At 39.5% G+C, this 19,553-nt stretch overlaps 1 protein-coding gene across 4 annotated transcripts in view; it reads left to right on the plus strand.

The window, feature by feature from the left end:
• HUWE1 (HECT, UBA and WWE domain containing E3 ubiquitin protein ligase 1) overlaps positions 1-19,553 on the plus strand; it is a 152,541-nt gene that overhangs the window by 21,694 nt on the left and 111,294 nt on the right. For 3 of the 4 annotated variants that reach the window (XM_030807545.1, XM_030807542.1, XM_030807543.1), the window contains 3 exons: positions 12,294-12,362; positions 18,051-18,149; positions 18,788-18,994. In XM_030807545.1, coding sequence (XP_030663405.1) covers positions 12,318-12,362; positions 18,051-18,149; positions 18,788-18,994 — 351 coding nt within the window. In that variant the 5' untranslated portion in view covers positions 12,294-12,317. Of the gene's footprint in view, positions 1-11,802; positions 11,957-12,293; positions 12,363-18,050; positions 18,150-18,787; positions 18,995-19,553 lie in introns of all 4 variants that reach the window. The other variant, XM_030807541.1, reaches the window with a different exon arrangement.

Raw genomic sequence — 19,553 nt, forward strand, 5'->3', positions numbered from 1 at the left:
AAGGAGTCTGTTCCTCTCCTGCTTAATTTGCTTAACTTACACTTAGGCATTGCTGTTTTTATTTTTTGTTGAGAATACCAAGAAGGGCTCCTTAGCATGCTGCCATTTCCTCTCTATTGGTAAAATTGATAATCTGCAACTTTGGTGAGCCATGTTTGGTTGCCTAGTTCTTCTGATGCCAGTTTCTCTAAGTAATTGGGAGTATCTGGGAAGGATAACTCCCAGATCTGCAGCTTCCCCGGACTGTTTGAGTAGAGGATGTGGCAGGAGATGTGTTCTCAGATACCATTCTCACGTCCAAAGTCAGTGTTGGAGGTTTCAGATTCCTCTTTCTTAGTATCCCTCCCTGCCCGTATTTTCTTTGCTTAAGCATAACTGCAGTGCAGAGAAACACCCAGAGCCAGCATAAACTCTTAATCTGAGGTATAGTGTGTTTCCAGATTTTAAATGAGAGACTCCTTCAAGGTATTTCTGCAAATAATTTCCAGATTTGTCTTGGGTGAGTAAAGGCTATTTTTCAGTTGCTTTATTATGACACTTTACTGTCAGTGCCCAGTAAAACCTAGGTCAGCAGTTCTCAGGGCACTTGAGAGTCATGTTTTATGTGGCTAAGGATAGGGAGACTGGTGTCTGTCTGTAGGAGAGGGGTGTAGCAAGGTGGGCTGTGCATATAGACATTATATGCAATGTAGAGTTGTGGAACAGATTTGGGTTTGAATCCAGGTTTTACAACACTTACTAGGTATGTGGCCACTCTCAGTAAACTGGGCGCAGTCTTCATCTCCAAGGATTAAAGATAATGCACAATAGGTATAGAGTAAGTGTTAGCTATTGTTTTTATGATCATAAATGTTTTTCACAATATTTGTTGAATGGATATTAATGTATTAATAGATAATCAGAAACCAGATAGGATGGAAAGGCCTGACAATTATGTGGTATCCCCTTTAACAAATCATCATCAGTGACACGTATGCCTCTATAATCAAATAGTGAATAGCAGGCTGGATTTCAAGATGCATCTTACTGCTTCTTGACATGATGAATGCTTGGGGCAGCTCTCACCTGAATTTACTTTCAGAGACTGTAAGAGGCAAAAGGAAATCGTTGCAAGGCAAAAAATAAAGTATTTTGCTTTATGGTACTTTGGAGTTTAGTTTTCTCCAAGCATTTTTTAAGAACTGCCATAATGCTTCCATGATTTCTATGGGGATTTTAGGCTCATTTTGATTCATCCCCACTCCCATACTTACATGCCACATCTCTTACCTGCTAATAATCAACCAAAGTGCCTCCTGTGTGCCAAGCTCCAAACACCAGATGATGTAGGGAAGAAGCTCCTAGAGTAGGCAGCAGCTAATCTAAGGCATTTGTTTAGATGGTATTCTTAATTTGGTGCATGTCCTTTGGCTCAGGGGCCAGTGTTTTTTTCCTTAAGGACAATTTTAGGCCTGGCACAGTGGCTAACGCCTGTAATCTCAGCACTTGGGGAGGCTGAGGCCAGGAGGATTGTTTTAACTCAGGACTTCGAGACCAGCCTGGACAACATGACGAAAACCCTGTCTCTACAAGAAATATAAAAATTAGCCAGGCGTGATAGAGTGTGCCTGTGGTCGCAGCTACTCTGGAGGCTGAGGTGAGAGGATTGCTTGAGCCTGGGAGGTTGAGGCTGCAGTGAGCCAAGATCGTGCCGCTGCACTCCAGCCTAGGTGACAGAACGAGACCCTGTTTCTTTAAAAAACAAATTACAAAAGGAAATCTGATTATAAATGGATCCATGATTTATAGGAAATTTGGAAGGATCAGAAAAGCATGAAGCATAAATAAAACTATGTGTTACCCTGCCACCTAGAGGCAACCATTAGAGGCCAACTACTACTAATGTGTATTTCTTCCCTTCCGAGGTTTTTTTTTTACTTTCCCACCCTGTGGCAGACATTTTCTCATTAATAGAGAAGTGATAGGTACAGAGTGCAATGTAATCACATATGGTGGGATATCCAGTCAAGATTTGAGGGATTCGGGAGAGGATTGTCCAAATTCTGGATAGTATTCTGTTCAAACCTGCATAAATGCTTATTATATTACTGTGAAATAGAGGCTAAATGGTCCCCTACCCCCAATTTTCAAAGGGATTCTTACAGTTATCCCCTCTTTTCAAGACAGTTTGCAGCCACTTGAGAACATAAGCTAGTGTCTTTATTTACCTTTTCCTCTACATTTCGGTGACCCCATAATTCTCTGCTTCCATTTACAGCCAATATATATATTTTTTCCCCCGAGACGGAGTTTCACTCTTGTTGCCCAGACTAGTGCAATGGTGCAATCTCGGCTCACTGCAACCTCCGCCTCCCTGGTTTAAGCGATTCTCCTGCCTCAGCCTCCAAAGTAGCTAGGATACAGACATGCGCCACCACACCCGGCTAATCTTTTTGTATTTAGTAGAGACGGGGTTTCACCATGTTGGTCAGGCTGGTCTCAAACTCCTGACCTTGGGTGATCCACCCGCCTCGGCCTCCCAAAGTGCTGGGATTACAGGCGTGAGCTACCGCCCCTGGCCCAACATTTTCAAAAGAGGTTTTTACACATACCATCTATGCTCTCTCACTTTCCATTCATTCCTTGACTCTAGTCTGGCTTCCATTCCCTCCATCCCAATGAAACAATTGCTTGTCAAATTGTCTCTATTACCAATTTCAGTGGACATACCTCATTTTGACATTTGATGCAGTTCATCACTCGTGCCATCTTTCGTCTCTCGTGATAGCATAATTAGCTAGTTTTGCTCTTTCCTCACTAGCCTCTCCATTGCTGGGTTTTCCTTCTTTCCTTACCTTTACACTTTTATTGTATTGTATTTTTTTTTTTTGGTAGAGACGGGGTTTCACCGTGTTGCCCAGGCTGGTCTCATTCAAGGGATCTGCCCTCAGCCTCCCAAAGTGCTGAGATTATAGGCATGAACCATTGTACCCGGCCCCTTCTTTGCCTTACCTTTAAATGCTATAGCAAATAACTCAGTTGCGGGCCTCCTCCTTTCCTTCTTTGTAAGCAATCATCTCCAGACCCATGGCTTCAAGTAATATATGTGTGCTGACAATCACAGATTTTATTCTTAATGCATACGTCTTTCCTGAACTCCGTTCTACAAATATTTGCATACCTATCATGTGGAAGATACTGTGCTAGGTGCTGAGAGCTTAACATCGTAGAAAATCAAACCAGTAATTACAATTGATACTTGTTATGAAGGAAATTGGAAATAAACTGGGTGGTATAATAGAAAAATTACAGTGGGACCAACTTTAGGTGGGTTGTCATGGAAAGCCTCTCTGGGTCTTAGTTTAAATGTTAGTTCCTCAAATGGAACTAGTTGTGGGAAAGGAGGGGTGGCAAAAACATTCCAGCGGCGAACTTAGAAATTAGAGTGTTCCAGGAACTAAATGGAAAGACTAATTACACAGCTGAGGAAACAAGCATAAAGAGGTGGATTTGTCCATGGTTATGCAGTGAGTAAGTGATATAGCACGGATTCTAGCCCAGGTTTTCTGAGTCTGTATTCTGATCTAGTGTGTCTCAAACTTGATTATATGGATCACCTAAGGATCTTGTTAAAATGCAGGTTCTGACTCCTCACGTCTAGGTGGGGCCTGAAATTCTGCAACTTTTAATAACTCCCAGGTGATGTCAGTGCTGCTGATCCTTGGACCACACTTGATTAGTAAGGCTAGTCTTCCACTACATCCAACTGTTCTTGAGCCAGATTTGGGAACTACAGGTGTCCTCTGCCCTTAAACTGATTCAGTATTGAAAGTCATTATTTTTAAATATTATCAACTGGAGGTGATTACTATAGAATATGAGTCACGCTTTGAGTGGCTTCCCTCAGGATATTTTAGTTGTATACACTTGTTCTGCAGGTAAACTCTACAAAACCAAGATTCAAACCTCAGGGGTATAAGGAAAGGTTGGGGGAATAAGGAAGTGAAAAAAAAAATTAGATAAAAGTATGGAAGTAATGGTAATAGATACGGAAGGTGATTCATAGTAATTCACTTGTTTTCTTGAAGTTGGCTATCTTTCTAACCTAAGTTTAGGAAAAAATGTTTATTATATATAGAGATTGCTTGGTGCCCTGAGTTCTGGTTCTGACCCAACAAAGGCAGTAGGCCATTTCTAGGAATTTGTTTCAAACTAACTTATTTTTGTTGAAGGATTTTTTTTTTAATGTAATAGGGTTTTCACCTGATTAACTTCTAAGAGGTAGAACTCATTCCTCAGTTACTGTTCCTTTCATTAGTGAAATTACAGCATCTCAGCTTCTCATCTTGGGCCCTAGTTTCCTCTCTTGGAGTAATTTTTTCAAACAAATAGGATTCAGCAGTCTAGAAGAATCTGTCACAAATTTTTATTCTTATCTGCCAGTATTTTGTAGTAATAAAACTGGTTTAAAAAAAAAGGTGAGGCTGGGCGCCGTGGCTCACGCCTGTAATCCCAGCACTTTGGGAGGCCGAGGCGGGCAGATCTCAAGGTCAGGAGATCAAGACCATCCTGGCTAACACAGTGAAACTCTGTCTCTACTAAAAATACAAAAAATTAGCTGGGTGTAGTTGCGGGCGCCTGTAGTCCCAGCTACTTGGGAGGCTGAGGCAGGAGAATGGCGTGAGCCCGGGAGGCAGAGCTTGCAGTGAGCCGAGATCGCGCCACTGCACTCCAGCCTGGGCGACAGAGCAAGACTCCATCTCAAAAAAAAAAAAAAAAGGTGAATAGCATGTTATTAAAGCATGGACTTGGTAGTCAGACCTGGATTTAGATCTTGGTGCTAACATTTACTGACCAAGAAAGGTACTTTTTTTTCTCTCTCTTACTTCAGTTTTCTATCTGTAAATAGAGGCAAAACGACTTGAGTGGTGAGGACTGTATGAAAGAATATCATATGAATTCTCTAGGTAGCATGTCTCAAACTGTATTCTTTGGAATACTTCAATTGGACTTTGAGTAGATGCCACTTGAGAAAATGGTTCTGTGCGCTAATAAGCCTCCTTTAGTAAACTAAGATGTCTTCGAGCCATTAATAATGTCAATTAGCTATGTGACTGCCCTAGTGGAAGAGAAATTCTATCTATAACATTTCCCAAATTACAGGACTCTTGTCTCCCTTTATAGAGCAAGACATTTTAACACACTTTGGGGAACTCCAGTCTCAATATTGTCTGGCTTGTAATGGACACTCAATAAACATTCCCCCCTCCCACCGTTGAAACCAGTTTTAGAAATATGAGAACACAACAACTTCTAAATTTTTTAAGTTGATGTCTCATGGACAGTGATGTCTTGGTTTTTTAAACTATAAATGTTTCTTGCAGTAGAATTATAGACACCAAGGTAGGATTGCACTTGTTATCGGGACATTTGTGTGTGTGCATTCATATTGGCTGTGTTATTTTATTGGGTGCATCAAATGCTTACACTTGGGACTTAGAGTCTAGCGCCACTCATGCAAATAACCTGAGATGATTTAGAATTATTATGCCACCAGCATAGTTTCTAGGCATCCAGAGTCTTGTGTTGGCAGCAGAAGTACCCCAAGCTAAGCTGTTTCCGTGGGGGGTCCTTGGCTGTAGTTCCAGGCTCCCTAGCTTCCTTGGTTCCTCTTAGTTTTCTGCACGTGGAGCTCTAGCCTTCTGTCAGTTCTGTGAGCTATCAGATACTCTCCAGTAAGTTACTTGGCTGCATTAATTACCCAGTCTTTCTGTAGTTACAGACACTTGACTAGTATAGTACACTAGGTCAAAACAGCATTAGAGCAAGTTGCTTATTTGTTTGAAGATTCATCAGTGACTCATCTGCATTAAAAAAGTAAAATGGTTGTGATTTGCTTATTTCAGTGCATAAGTTACTCTGTGCTCTTGTTTTGGAGGATTGTTTTTTTAAAATAGACTTTATTTTTACAGTAGTTTTACATTCCCAGCAAAATCGAGCAGAAGGTACAGAAATTTCCCATATACTGCCTGCCTCCACACATGCATGGCCTCCCTTGTTATCAGCATCTCCCACTAGAGTGGTACACTTGTTACAATTGATTAATCTACATTGATACATCATTATCACTCAAAGGCCATAGTTAACATTAGCGTTTACCCTTGGTGTATACTTTTGGGGTTTAGACACATAAGAACATGTGTCCACCATTATAGTATCATACAGAGTAGTTTCACTGGCCAAAAAATCCTCTATGTTCCACCTCTTCATCCTTCCCCACTAACCCTCCTCAACCACTGATCTTTTTACTGTCTCTATAGTTTTTTCTTTTCCAGAATGTCATGTGGTTGGAATCATACAGTATGTAGCCTTTTTGGACTGATTTCTTTCACTTAACTAATATTCATTTAGGTTTCCTCCATGTTTGTTCATGGCTTGATAGCTCATTTCTTTTTAATACTGAATGATACTCCATTCTCTGGATGTACCACAGTTTATCCATTCACCTACCAAAGGACATTGTGGTTTCTTCCAAGTTTTTTTTTTTTTTTTGAGACGGAGTCTCGCTCTGTTGCCCCAGGCTGGAGTGCAGTGGCGCGATCTCGGCTCACTGCAAGCTCCGCCTCCCGGGTTCACGCCATTCTCCTGCCTCAGCCTCTCCGAGGAGCTGGGACTACAGGCGCCCGCCACTAAGCCCGGCTAATTTTTTCTATTTTTAGTAGAGACGGAGTTTCACCATGGTCTCGATCTCCTGACCTCGTGATCTGCCCGCCTCGGCCTCCCAAAGTGCTGGGATTACAAGCGTGAGCCACCGCGCCCGGCCTCTTCCAAGTTTTGACAATAGTGAATGAAGGTACTATAAACATCTATGTGCAGGTTTTTGTGTGGGCATAAGTTTTCAACTCCTTTGGGTAAATACCAGGGAGTATTGATTGCTGGGTCATGTGGTAAGAGTAGTTTTGAAGAAACCGCTGAACTGACTTCCAAAGTGGCTGTACGATTTTGCATTCCCACCAGCAATGAATGAATGTTCCACTTGCTCCACATCCTCACAAGCATTTGGTATTGTCAGTGTTCTGTGATTTGGCCGTAGTGATATCTCATCATGGTTTTAATTTGCATTTCCATGGTGCCCTATGATGTGGAGTATCTTTTCATATGTTTATTTGCCATCTGTCTGTCTTTGGTGAGGTGTATGTTAAGGTCTTTGGCCCATTTTTAAATCAGCTTGTTTTCTTACTGTTGAGTTTTGCAAATATTTTCTCTCAGTCTGGTTTGTCCACTTATTCTTTTGACAGTGTCTTTTACAGAGCAGAATATTTTACATTTAGGTCTGTGATCCATTTTGACTTAATTTTTGTGAAACATATAATTTCGGTTTAGTTTTTGTTTTTTTTTTTTTTTTTTTTGCATGTATATATCTAGTTGTTCCATCATCATTTGTTGAAAAGACTATCTTTTGTCTGTTATATTGACTTTGCTTCTTTGTCAAAGATCATCAGTTGACTATATTTATGTGGGTCTACTTCTGGGCTCCCTAATTCTGTTCCATTGATTTGTTCATTCTTTTACCAGTACAATACTCTTGCTTACTGTAGTCTCATGATAAGACTTGATTTTGGGTAATGTAGGTCTTCTGACTTTGTTCTTCTCCTTTGATATAGTGTTGGCTGTCGTGGATCTTTTGCCTCTTCATATAAATTTTAGAATCAGTTTGTCAATATTCATATAATAACTTGTTGAAATTTTAATTGGAGTTGCATTGAATCTGTAGAGTTGGAAATGACTTAACATTTTGGCAGTATTGAGTCTTCCTATCCATGGACCTGGAATATCTCTCCATTTAATTGTTCTTTGATTTCTTTCATCAGAATTTTATAATTTTCCTTGTATAGACCTTATACATATTTTGTTAGATTTATATCTAAGTTTTTCAGTTTTGGGATGTTAATATAAATAATATGTTTTTTATTTCAAACTCTACTTGTTCGTTGCTGGTATATAGGAAAGCAATTGACTTTTTTTTTTTTTGAGATGGAGTCTCGCTTTGTCGCGCCAGGCTGGAGTGCAGTGGCGTTATCTCGGCTCACTGCAAGCTCAGCCTCCCAGGCTCATGCCATTCTCCTGCCTCAGCCTCCCGAGTAGCTGGGACTACAGGCGCCTGCCACCACGCCTGGCTAATTTTTTTGTGTTTTAAGTAAAGACGGGGTTTCACCGTGTTAGCCAGGATGGTCTCGATCTCCTGACCTTGTGATCCGCCCACCTCAGCCTCCCAAAGTGCTGGGATTGCAGGCATGAGCCACCACGCCCGACCAGCAATTGACTTTTGTATATTAACCTTATATCCTGCAAACTCGGTGTAATTGCTTGTTAGCTCCAGGGTTTTTTTTTCCCTATTCTTTCAGATTTTCTGCATGTATGATCATGTCATCTCTGACAAAAAGACAGTTCTGTATCTTCCTTCCCAATCTTTATAATTTTTATTTCCTTTACTGCTTTAGCTAGGACTTTCAATACAGTGTTGGAAAGCAGTGGTAAGAGAGGACATCTTTTACTTTTTCTTTTTTTTTTTTTTTTTTTTTTTTTTTTTTTTGGAGACAGAGTCTCACTCTGTCGCCCAGGCTGGGATGCGGTGGCACGATCTCAGCTCACTGCGATCTCTGCCTCCTGGATTCAAGCAATTCTCCTGCCTCAGACTCCTAAGTAACTGGGATTGAGGGATTTTGCCATGTTGGCCAGTCTGGTCTCGAACTCCTTACCTCAAATGATCTGCCCACCTAGGCCTCCCAAAGTGTTGGGATTACGGGCATGAGCCACTGCGCCTGGCCTTTTTTGTTCGTGATTATTTAAGGGGGAATGCTCCTAGTTCCTGACCATGAAGATATTAGTTGTAGCTTTTTTTGTAGATATTTTAATCAATTTGAAGAAGTTCTCTATTCCTAGTTTACTGAGATTGTTTGACTTTTTACTGTTGAATTTTGAGAGTTCTTTATGTATTTTAGATACTATATATGGTTTGCAAATATTTTCTCCTAGTAAATTTTATTCTATATTTAAGTGATCCATTTTGAGTTAATTTTTTATATAAGGTGTGAGGCTTAGGTCGAAGTTCATCTTTTTTGCCTGTGCATGTCTGCTTTCTCTGGCACCATTTGTTGATAAAACTATCTTTCCTTGACTGAATTGTTTTTTCTTTTAACCTTTGTCAAAAATCAGTTGGGCATATTTGTATGAGTCTATTTCTGGGTTCTCTATTCTGCTCTATTGATATTTGTATATATATCAGTACTACTTGATGTCTGTAGCTATTTATATAATAAGTCTTAAAAGTGGGTAGGGGCCGGGCGCAGTGGCTCACGCTTGTAATCCCAGCACTTTGGGAGGCCAAGGCGGGCGGAGCACGAGGTCAGGAGATCGAGACCACGGTGAAACCCCGTCTCTACTAAAAATACAAAAAAAAAATTAGCCGGGCGTGGTGGCGGGCGCCTGTAGTCCCAGCTACTCGGATAGGCTGAGGCAGGAGAATGTCGTGAACCTGGGAGGCGGAGCTTGCAGTGAGCCGAGATTGCGCCACTGCGCTCCAGCCTGGGCGACAGAGCGAGACTCCGTCTCAAAAAAAAAATAAAATAAAATAAAAGTGGGTAGGGTCATTCAATTCCTCCCTCTTTTATTTTTTTCCAAAATTGTTTCAGCCATTGTTGTTCTTATACAACATATACACTTTAGAATATACACTATAGAATAATCTCAGCTTATTTACAAAAAAAATCTTGCTGGGATTTGAATAGGAATTATATTAAACCTATATAACAATTTTAGGAGATTTGACACCTTTACTAGAGTCTTAGATCTCTCCATGTATTTAGATCTTTGATTTTTTTTTTTTTGAGACTGGAGTCCCTCTGTCGCCCAGGTTGGAGTGCAGTGGCGCTATCTCGGCTCACTGCAAGCTCTGCCTCCCGGGTTCACGCCATTCTCCTGCCTCAGCCTCCTGAGTAGCTGGGACTACAGGCGCTCGCCACCACGCCTGGCTAATTTTTTTTATTTTTTTTATTTTTATTTTGAGACGGAGTCTCGCTCTGTCGCCAGGCTGGAGTGCAACGGTGCAATCTCGGCTCACTGCAACCTCCTCCTCCCAGTTTCAAGCAATTCTTCTGCCTCAGCCTCCCAAGTAGCTGGGATTACAGGCGTGTCCTACCACCCCCGGCTACTTTTTTTGTATTTTTAGTAGAGACGGGGTTTTACCGTGTTAGCCAGAATGGTCTCCATCTCCTGACCTCATGATCCGCCTGCCTCAGCCTCCCGAAGTGCTGGGATTACAGGTGTGAGCCACCACGCCTGCCTGGCCTTTGTTTTTTTAAGATGGAGTCTCGCTTTGTTGCCCAGGCTGGAGTGCAGTGAGCCACTGCGCCCATCCTCTGGGAGGCTTTTAAAATAGATTTCTTGGGTTTTCTATGTGGATGATCCTTTGACATCTGCAAATAGGGACCGTTTTTATTTTTTCTTTTCTGATCTGTGTGCCTGTTATTTCTTTTTCTTGCTGTATTGTATTGGCTAGAACTTTCAGCAGTATGTTAAATAAAAATCATAATAACAGACATCTTTGCCTTGTTCCTAATCTTAGAGGGAAAGCATCAGTTATTTGAGTTGTATGGTATTGAGGCTGGCTGCTACGTCTTGCAGCAGGGGCAGTTTAATAGCCTCCCTGCAAATGACTGAAGCGACAATAGTGTGACAGCCACTTGCGTAAGACGTTTGTGAGAAAAGGGGAGGAAAAAAGTAAGCCTTAAGAGTAAGCGTACAAATAGCTCAGCTTATAGTTTCCACCACATGGACAGGATTGTTGCCAGAATCATGTTGGCTTCATTTGAAATATTTTGAAGTTGTTGGCACCAGGCATTTTGTTCATTTTGTATTGATGCTGAGATAACTTTTTAAAAACTAATCTGGAATTACATATCCTAAATATCAACCATAGAAAACATTTTTTCTTCTTAAGGAATGGTCTCTGCAGAAATGTTTTAGAACGTATTCTGAATTTTTCACAAACTCTTCCTTGAATGCCTGCTGATTGAATGGATGCAGGTCATACAAGCAAATACACGCTATTTCTGTAGTACTGAGTATATTGGACTAAATCTAGGCAAAAAGCTGCCTAAAATTTATACTGTAATTGGTCGGCTTTATATTATGGCAGCCTTCTTGGGGGAGGGACATTGATTTCTAGTGACTGCTACTGAGTTAAATACATTGTTAATAGCAGAATCCTTTTTGTGTAAAGAGCCTGCAACCCACTTCTACCTCTGTGCATGTGTCTTAGTTGCTAACAGGAGAAACTTATTTCTTGTGCTTTGGAGGACTTGTCTGCCATCAAAGATCTGGGGATTATACAGTGGATCTGATCAGGCTGTTGTCTGCTTTTGAGCCTTCCAAATTACATGGCTTAATAAAATGATAGTTTTCTGTCCTCAGAATATTTCTGTTGTGATCCTTATACTTCATTTTCTAGTTGAAAAAAGTGTTGTTTTGCCTTTGCTCTTATGATACAACTAATACATTTTTATTGGTAGGAACAGTAAAAGGTGCATAGGTAAAACAGTCATACATAATCCTTTTGGTTAACAATGAATTGATCTGATGCCTAGCACCTCTAAGCTGTTTTCTTTAGACATAAGTTTATACTGTATGTTCTGTGTTGTAACCTTTTTATTTCATCATGAACATCTTTGTGTATTACATAGTTGTCTGCAATATTTTTAACAGTTGTGCGATATTCTATTTTAAACCAATTGTATTTTGGACATTTGATCTTTTTTTTTTTAGCCTTGTGATGGAACAGTAGGTCTTCTTCAGTCTTTTACTATTATACATGGTCATGCAGTATGGATTCTTGTGGTTAAATATTTGTGTACATCTTTACGACTTTCTTTGGATTAATTCCTAGAAATGGAAGTTATCAGGAAACTGCAGGGCTATGGTGAGTTTTTCCATCCTGAGATGTGTTGCAAACATTGTACACTGTTATTTTCAATTAAGAGTCTGAGATGCTTGTAAAAGAAAAAAAATTTTTTCATTTTGGCTTGATTTGGTTTCAGTCTTGTTCAACATAAGGATGTGGGCCAGTTTGATCTGGAGAGATTCTTTACCTCTCTCTACCCGATAGCTGTGCCTCTGAGTTGGCATAGCATCATAACTCCAGTGTTTTTACTTTAAGCATTTTGCATTGCTCTTCATTTTGTATTGTCTATGTCCAAGCTTGTAGAGCTCAAGATTGTAGCTTTAAGTTCTCACTTCTTTTGGGATTTTCTTTTCAGATCGTAAAGCTGAAAATTGAAATCATGAAAGTAGACAGGACTAAACTGAAGAAGACACCTACTGAGGCTGTAAGTATCCAGAAGTTTACTTTGCTTATTTTTTCTTCATTAAAAAATAAAAAAAAAATTGTGAACAGTTCATGCTCTTCAAATCTCGTCACCCATATGTACAAAAGGCAGTAAAACAACAACTTGTCTAGAAACAGTAAGATTTTCTTGTGAACTTCCCTGGATCAACAAAATGGATAGCCAAGAGACCAGTGGAAAGTGAACACTGATCAGTTAGTTCTTCGTAGCTGTGTGTGCCTGAAGTCAGCTCTCAGGCTGCTGTGCAATTCCTTCCTATGCAGAAAGGAAGTGTGGTATAATGGAAAGAGCAGATGTGGATTCAGATTTTTAATGTACTTCTGGGATCTTGCAATTTTGTTTTTTTTAAAATGAAAGTGGTAACATCTTTCTTACTAGCTTTTTTGTTAAGGCCAGTGTTTTAGCTGTCTTTATTACTGATTCTTAATGACACAATTCAGCTTAACTTGTGTATTGGGTGGTCATATCAATTAACCCTTTGTTGACAGTAGAAATCCCAGCTTTAATCTAGTGATATTCCACCAGCTAGCTTGAACTGCTTTCTAAGGTTAAGGAAGTGGTATTGCATTGTGATAGTCCTGTTGACCCCTTGTGCTTAGTTCAAAGAGCACAAGCTTTGGAATTAGACCTGGGTTTGAATCTTACTAGACTTTTGTGGCTGAGAGGTTATTAACTTGCCTGGTTTCCACAGCTACAAAATGGGGCTGGAAATTTTTTCCTTCTTGATGTGAGGCAATTGCTTAGCATAGTATCTGGCACATAAGTTAGTTCATGTCGTAAATACAAGCCACTTGGTTTTCAAAAAATGTAAAAGTACCTGGCAAGTATCACCAAAAGATACCAATAACATTTTCCTGCATTTCTTCCAGTTTTTTTTTTTTTGAGACGGTTTTGCTCTGTCACACAGGCTGGAGTGCAGTGGCACGATCACAGCTCACTGCAGCTTTGACCTCGCAGCTCAAGCGATGCTCCCACCTCAGCTTCCTGAGTAGCTGGGACCATAGGTGCATGCCACCATGCCTGGCTGATTTTTTATTTTTTGTAGAGACAGGATCTTGCCTTGTTGCCCAGGCTTCTTCCAGTCTTTTAAAAAATTATTACATGTGCACACACAATTATCCTGCCCTTTTCATTTAGCATTGTACTAATGAGTATGAGCAGCACTTTCTTCACATACCCTTGTCGGTATTACAGATTGTCTTTTAAATTTTTAATTTCATAGGTGGGGAAGAAAGTGTTTCACTGTTCTGTATCAGTTATCTTCTTGTGCCGTTCATTTTGTATCTGACATGGGAATATCAGTGTTTCTCTTACTGAATGCCATATATATTGAACGTACTCATTTTCATATCTGTTGGAAATATCTTCATTTGCTTTTGATTTTGTTTTTGATGTGTTTTGGCATCTAGAAGTTTTGACAACTGTGTACTTGAATGTCTTTTACTGAAGGACGAAAAGAAAACTTGCTCAAGAAACTATAATTTAAAAATTTAAAGTGGAACCAGTGTAAGAATCTACTGCTACGAGAATAGAAGACCTAGAAAAATGATCCTAGTGTATATAAGAACTAGATATGTGATAATAGAGGGATTATAAATTGGAAAGAAGGGACAGTATTAGGAAACCATGCTAGAATGATTATCTTGTAGAGCATGTGGGACTATTATATTGCGATAAATTTTAGATAAACCAAAAGTCAAATGTTTTTAAAAGAAATAAGCTATAGGAGAAGTAGAACATGTAGGTGAATGTTTACTTTGTCTTAAGTGGGCATGGTCTTTCCAAGCATTAAAACAAAGGAAAAAAACCATAATGGAAATGTTAAATACTGTATCCAAAATTAAAAAGACATGACAATAGCCATCCTAATAGGTGTGAAGTAATAGCTCATTGTGGTTTTGATTTGCATTCCCTTGATTATTTCCTTGATAGGGAGCACCTTTTTATATACTTTAAAACTATTTGTATGTAAGTAGACATCTGGATAAATGTCTATTCAAGTCCCTTGCCCGTTTTTAAATTGTGTTATTTGGGATTTTTTTGCTATTGAGTTGCAGGAGTTCCTTATATATTTTGGAAATTAATCCCTGGAAGACATTAGGCAAAGTGAAATAAGTCAGCCGCATGAGGGACAAATAGTGCATGAATCCTCTTATATGAGGCATCTAAAATAGTCAAAGGTGTAAAAGTAGGCAGTAGAATGATAGTTACCAGGAAATGGTGGGGAGAGAGAAGGGGGAGTTGTTGCTCAGGGGGTGTAAAATTATACAAGGTAAGTTCGTTCCAGAGATCTGCTGTAGAACAACATAGTGCCTATAGTTAACAGTCAGGTATCGAGTATAGTCTGCCCTCCGTGTGTGGATTCCACATTTGCAGATTGAACCAACTGGATAGTAAATATTTGGGGGAAAAAAACAATAAAAAATAACAATACAAAAGTAAAAATAGAAATTTTAAAGCAATGCAGTGTAACAACTATTTACATTGAATTCAGTATTGTAATACTAGAGATTAAAGTATATAGGAGGATGTGTATAGGTCATATACAAATACCATGCCATTTTATACAAAGGATGAGCAGCATAGATTTTGGTATTCATGGGGGTCCTAGAACCAATCCCCAGCGGATACAGAGGGACTACTTAAAAAATTTGTTACGAGGGTAGATCTCATGTTAAGTATTCTTACCACACACAATCATGCACACACACATAGGGACACAAGGAAACTTGGAGGTGATGGATATGTTTATTACCTGGATTGTAGTGATGGCAATGTGAGTGTATACATACATCCAAACTCACCCAGTTGTATGCACGAATTACATGCAGTTTTTTTGTATACCATTTACCCCTTAATATGCTCAGGTGGGGCGGGGGAGGGGGAAGACACATGACAAGCTGGGGAAAATATTTGTAACCCAGTGTAGTTAATATTTTCAGTAGCTAAATCAGGAGAAATGAATATCCCAATGACAAAATGGGCATAGGGCATTTAAGAAAAGAACAAACCTAGTAAACATCCAGCAAGATTCAACTTTGTGGGTAATTGGAGAAATGCAAATTAAAAAACAATTTTTAACCTAGTGGATTGTTGCTCTTGGAGTCATACTTATATACTGATTTCTGACTCTTATTTCCTAGTTACTAGGGAAGTGCAATTTTTATGTCACTGGTTATGGACATTTTTAAGATTTGAGTTGTCTATTTTCCTTGAGCAGCATACAAGATTGCCCCCATTTCCCATACTGTGGTCAATGCTAGGTACTATTTTTATGAAAGGCTTTTATTGATCACTTTGTGTTTCAGTAGCCGTGCAAAGGATTTTTTCCCCAGATTTGGTATCTATTGAAATAAATCACTGTAAACCCTGGCAATTGGTATTCAGCTATCGAACTGGCAAATGCTTTCTTGTATCTTAACGTTGTGCTTGCTGCTTTCTCCTGCAAAATGCAAGGGACCTTGATCGTCTGATAAAACAGACCATAGTACTGGTACATTAAATTGATGCCATTATGCTAACTGGATCTTGTGAGCAGAAAACACAAGCATACCTTAGATGCCTCAGACATATTTGTGCCAGAGAGTCAGAAACCTTGTGGAAGCTTGAGGGCCTTTTCACATTAGGAAAGTTTCTAGTGGCCCCAGGGTTTGGGAAATACTGGGATATCCCTTCTAAAGTGAGAGGGAAGTTGCTGTACCTTGTACCACACACTGTGAAGAAAGAGGAACAATGTGTGATGTGGTTGGATTTTGGAGCCAACATATTGATTGGTCACATTTAGGCATGCTATTTTGACCTATTTACTGGATAACCTCTAACACATTTAGTGGGGAACCACTAAAGTGTTAGTAAGGTTTGGATCTAGAAAAGACTCTGCAAAAGGTCCAGGCTATGATACAAGTTGCCCTATCACTTATACATTGTGACCTAGTAGAGCCAGGTGACTGACTTAGGTGTCAGCTAAAGATGCCATGTTGTGCTTTTGGCAAGCCCCAATGGAATTACAAGTAAGACCCCTAGACTTTTGGCTGTGCTGTCCTTTGCCACCAGCTATTCTACATTCACAAAAGCAGCTTCCAGCTTGCTACTGGGCCTTGGTAAAGACTGAGTGCCTGGTTATGGGACATACCAAATTATTACAGGATCCAAATGTTCATCATGAACTGGGTGTTATCTAACCTACACATCGTAAAATTGGATTTGTATTGCTGCATTCCATTAGAAATAGAAGTAACACGTTTGATGCTGGACCCAAGTAGGTCCAGCAGGCACAAGTGAACTGCATAAGCATGTGGTTCAAATTTCCATGTTATCTATTTCTGCTGCTTCACTGCCTCTCCCTCAACTTACATCTTAGAGGAGAGGAGGAAAAAGTGCAGGCCTGGTTTATGGAAGGATTTTGTGCCAAGGATTTTACATACATTTAATTACCATGAATATTTGAGTTAGATCTTAATAATGCTTAGAGGGAGAAAAGGTTTGGTCTTAGCTTAAAGAAACCCCTGTTAGGTTCCATGTTGTTTCAGATGCCGAAAATACGTTTCTCCCAGTTTGAATCTCACAACAGCATTGCTGGATATATAGGTACATGTTAGTTTATTTTGCAGAAGAGGATGCTGAGATTCAAAGAGGTAGCTTACCAACTATCTGATTCCAAGGCTCATACTCCTTTTAATAGTATGCTGTCTCTGAATATTTAAGCTCCTGTTATGGGAGATAAGTATTTTATGTATGTGGCAGACGTTTTGAGTTTCATATTTGTGAGGTAGCTATTAGGTCTGTTTTTCTGATAAGAGAGCTGTGGCTTAGAGGTTAGACTTGCTCATGATCAAACAGCTTAGTAAACATGAAGTTAAAAAGTGAATCCAGACTTGTTTGGTTCCAGACCTCTGGTCCATTCCCAGGATGCTGTACTGCCTTTATGGAGTTAAAGAACAAGTGTAATAATCACTTCTCCCAGCTGCCATTCATTAACGGAAGATGTCTCTCTCCCAGCCCCTATCCCTTTCCCTCCTTCCACTTTCAGAAACTTGACTGTAAATGCTCAATCCGCTCCTTGTTACCTGACAAATAGGCCCATTCATCAGTAGAAGAGAGCAGAAATGTATGGAAATAGGAATCCCAAGAAAGAATGGAGTCCTAGTTTTACGAAGTTTGGAAGCTCTTTACCGTCTTACAAGTGAAGGGTTTTATGTTACAGAAAAATATAGCTAATGCTAATCTTCACCTTTAATTGTGAATTCACTAAGACTTTTCAGTCTCTGATTCAATATAACTTACCAGGCATTCTGGTTAACTTTCAGACCATGGTATAGATTCCTTAATTGTTTTTTTTTTTTAGATGTTTAACTTACTATTATTATTGTTTTTGTTGTCAGTACCTTTCCAAATAGTTTGTGTGCATCTACCTTTATCCAAGGTGGGTTTTTTTGTTCTGTTTTGGTTTTTTTTTTGAAGCCCAGGTGGATTGTTAGGGAATAAAAGCATTTTCTCATGAGGTGTCCATTTTAATCCCAAGAGATTGTCTGGCACATCTCGTTTTCTTAAGTAGTAAATCCTAGCAAAAGGAAAATTACTGTGTGAGCTTAAGGGTTCCTTTTCTGATTCTCCTTATTTGGAACTCCCTCATTCCAAAACATGTTTTGTGAATACTTTTTTTTTTCTCAGCCTGCAGACTGCAGAGCCTTAATAGACAAACTCAAAGTTTGTAATGATGAGCAACTTCTCTTGGAACTGCAGCAGATCAAAACATGGAACATTGGAAAGGTATGTGAAGTCAAGCTCCCAAAAGACAGGACTCACTATACTAATACATCATTTTGTATGCTCTGATATGGAATAAGAAACCACGATGGGATAGCCTCATTCAGCAATTAATAAGCATCTAGCATGTGCCACGTGCCTAACACAGCTTTAAACCAGTGACAAGGAAAATTTTGCTGGCTGAGGATGAGGAATTGATTTCACAGGTGATGCTTAAGAATCTCAATCACAGAATTCCTGTAGTTGGACAATATAAGTTTGAGATAATTTCTGGATTTTTAGTTTAGAAGAATTTTTATTAGATAATTCGAAAAATGAATTTTTCTGATAAAATGGATTCTGGCAAGGATAGTTCTCTTGTCTTCGTAGATCTTAGAATGTAACCGGAGTTCTCCATCTGAAGACCTAGCTCTAGGGGTTTTATGGTGTCTATTGGTGTTAGCACATATATCTAGATGAGTATGACAATGAACTACAGCACTTTTAGCTCAGAGTATGATCTTTCTCATATGGGCAAGGGTGGGACGTGAACTTTGTCTAGGTGTCATGCTCAGCAATCTCTTGTAACAAAGCTCAGTTAGAAAGCACCCATGCGGCGCTTCTACCTTATTCTTACATCCTCTTTTTCCTCCCCTCTCCAGTGCGAGTTATATCACTGGGTGGACCTGTTGGACCGCTTCGATGGAATACTGGCAGATGCTGGACAAACAGTGGAGAATATGTCATGGATGCTCGTATGTGATAGGCCAGAAAGAGAGCAACTGAAAATGCTTCTCTTGGCTGTGTTGAACTTCACAGCCTTGCTCATTGAGTACAGCTTTTCCCGGCATCTGTACAGTTCCATAGAGGTAGGGGAGGTTAAAGCCTGTGTACTGTGTTCTTAACTAGAATTGTGTACATCCAGAAATAAGGAAATTGCTATTTCTATTGCTTCTTTCCTTTTCATTATGGAGCTCTGGGTTTTTCATTGTCAAAGATAATAGAATGTTTCTTGGATATAGATATCCTTCATAGGGTTGATGGGAAGATTCTGTACTATCACCTTTGCTTTGCCTTTTCAAGATTCAAGAAATGAATGAGAAATGTTATATATGTATTAAAGTATTTAAGGAAATTTGCATGAATTGATTTTTGCTCTAGGTTATTAGAGCAGCCCCACATTACTTTTAAATTCCTAGAAATAGTTTGATTTTCTCATCACATTAATGTACTTACTACTCCTCTAAGTTTTAGTGTGCTGCTTTAAAGTCTCTCTGTACTCTGCCACACCCATCCCAAAATTATATTCATAGCATCCTTTGTGTCCTTGAAGAGTAAGGTGGGTGCAACAGTCAGTGAGCTTTTCAATTGGTTAAAAATCACTGTAAGAAGAAATTATTTTCTTTTTATAGAAGCCCAACTTTAGAC

Source organism: Nomascus leucogenys, chromosome X, assembly GCF_006542625.1.
Source record: "Nomascus leucogenys isolate Asia chromosome X, Asia_NLE_v1, whole genome shotgun sequence".
Lineage (NCBI taxonomy): Eukaryota > Metazoa > Chordata > Mammalia > Primates > Hylobatidae > Nomascus > Nomascus leucogenys.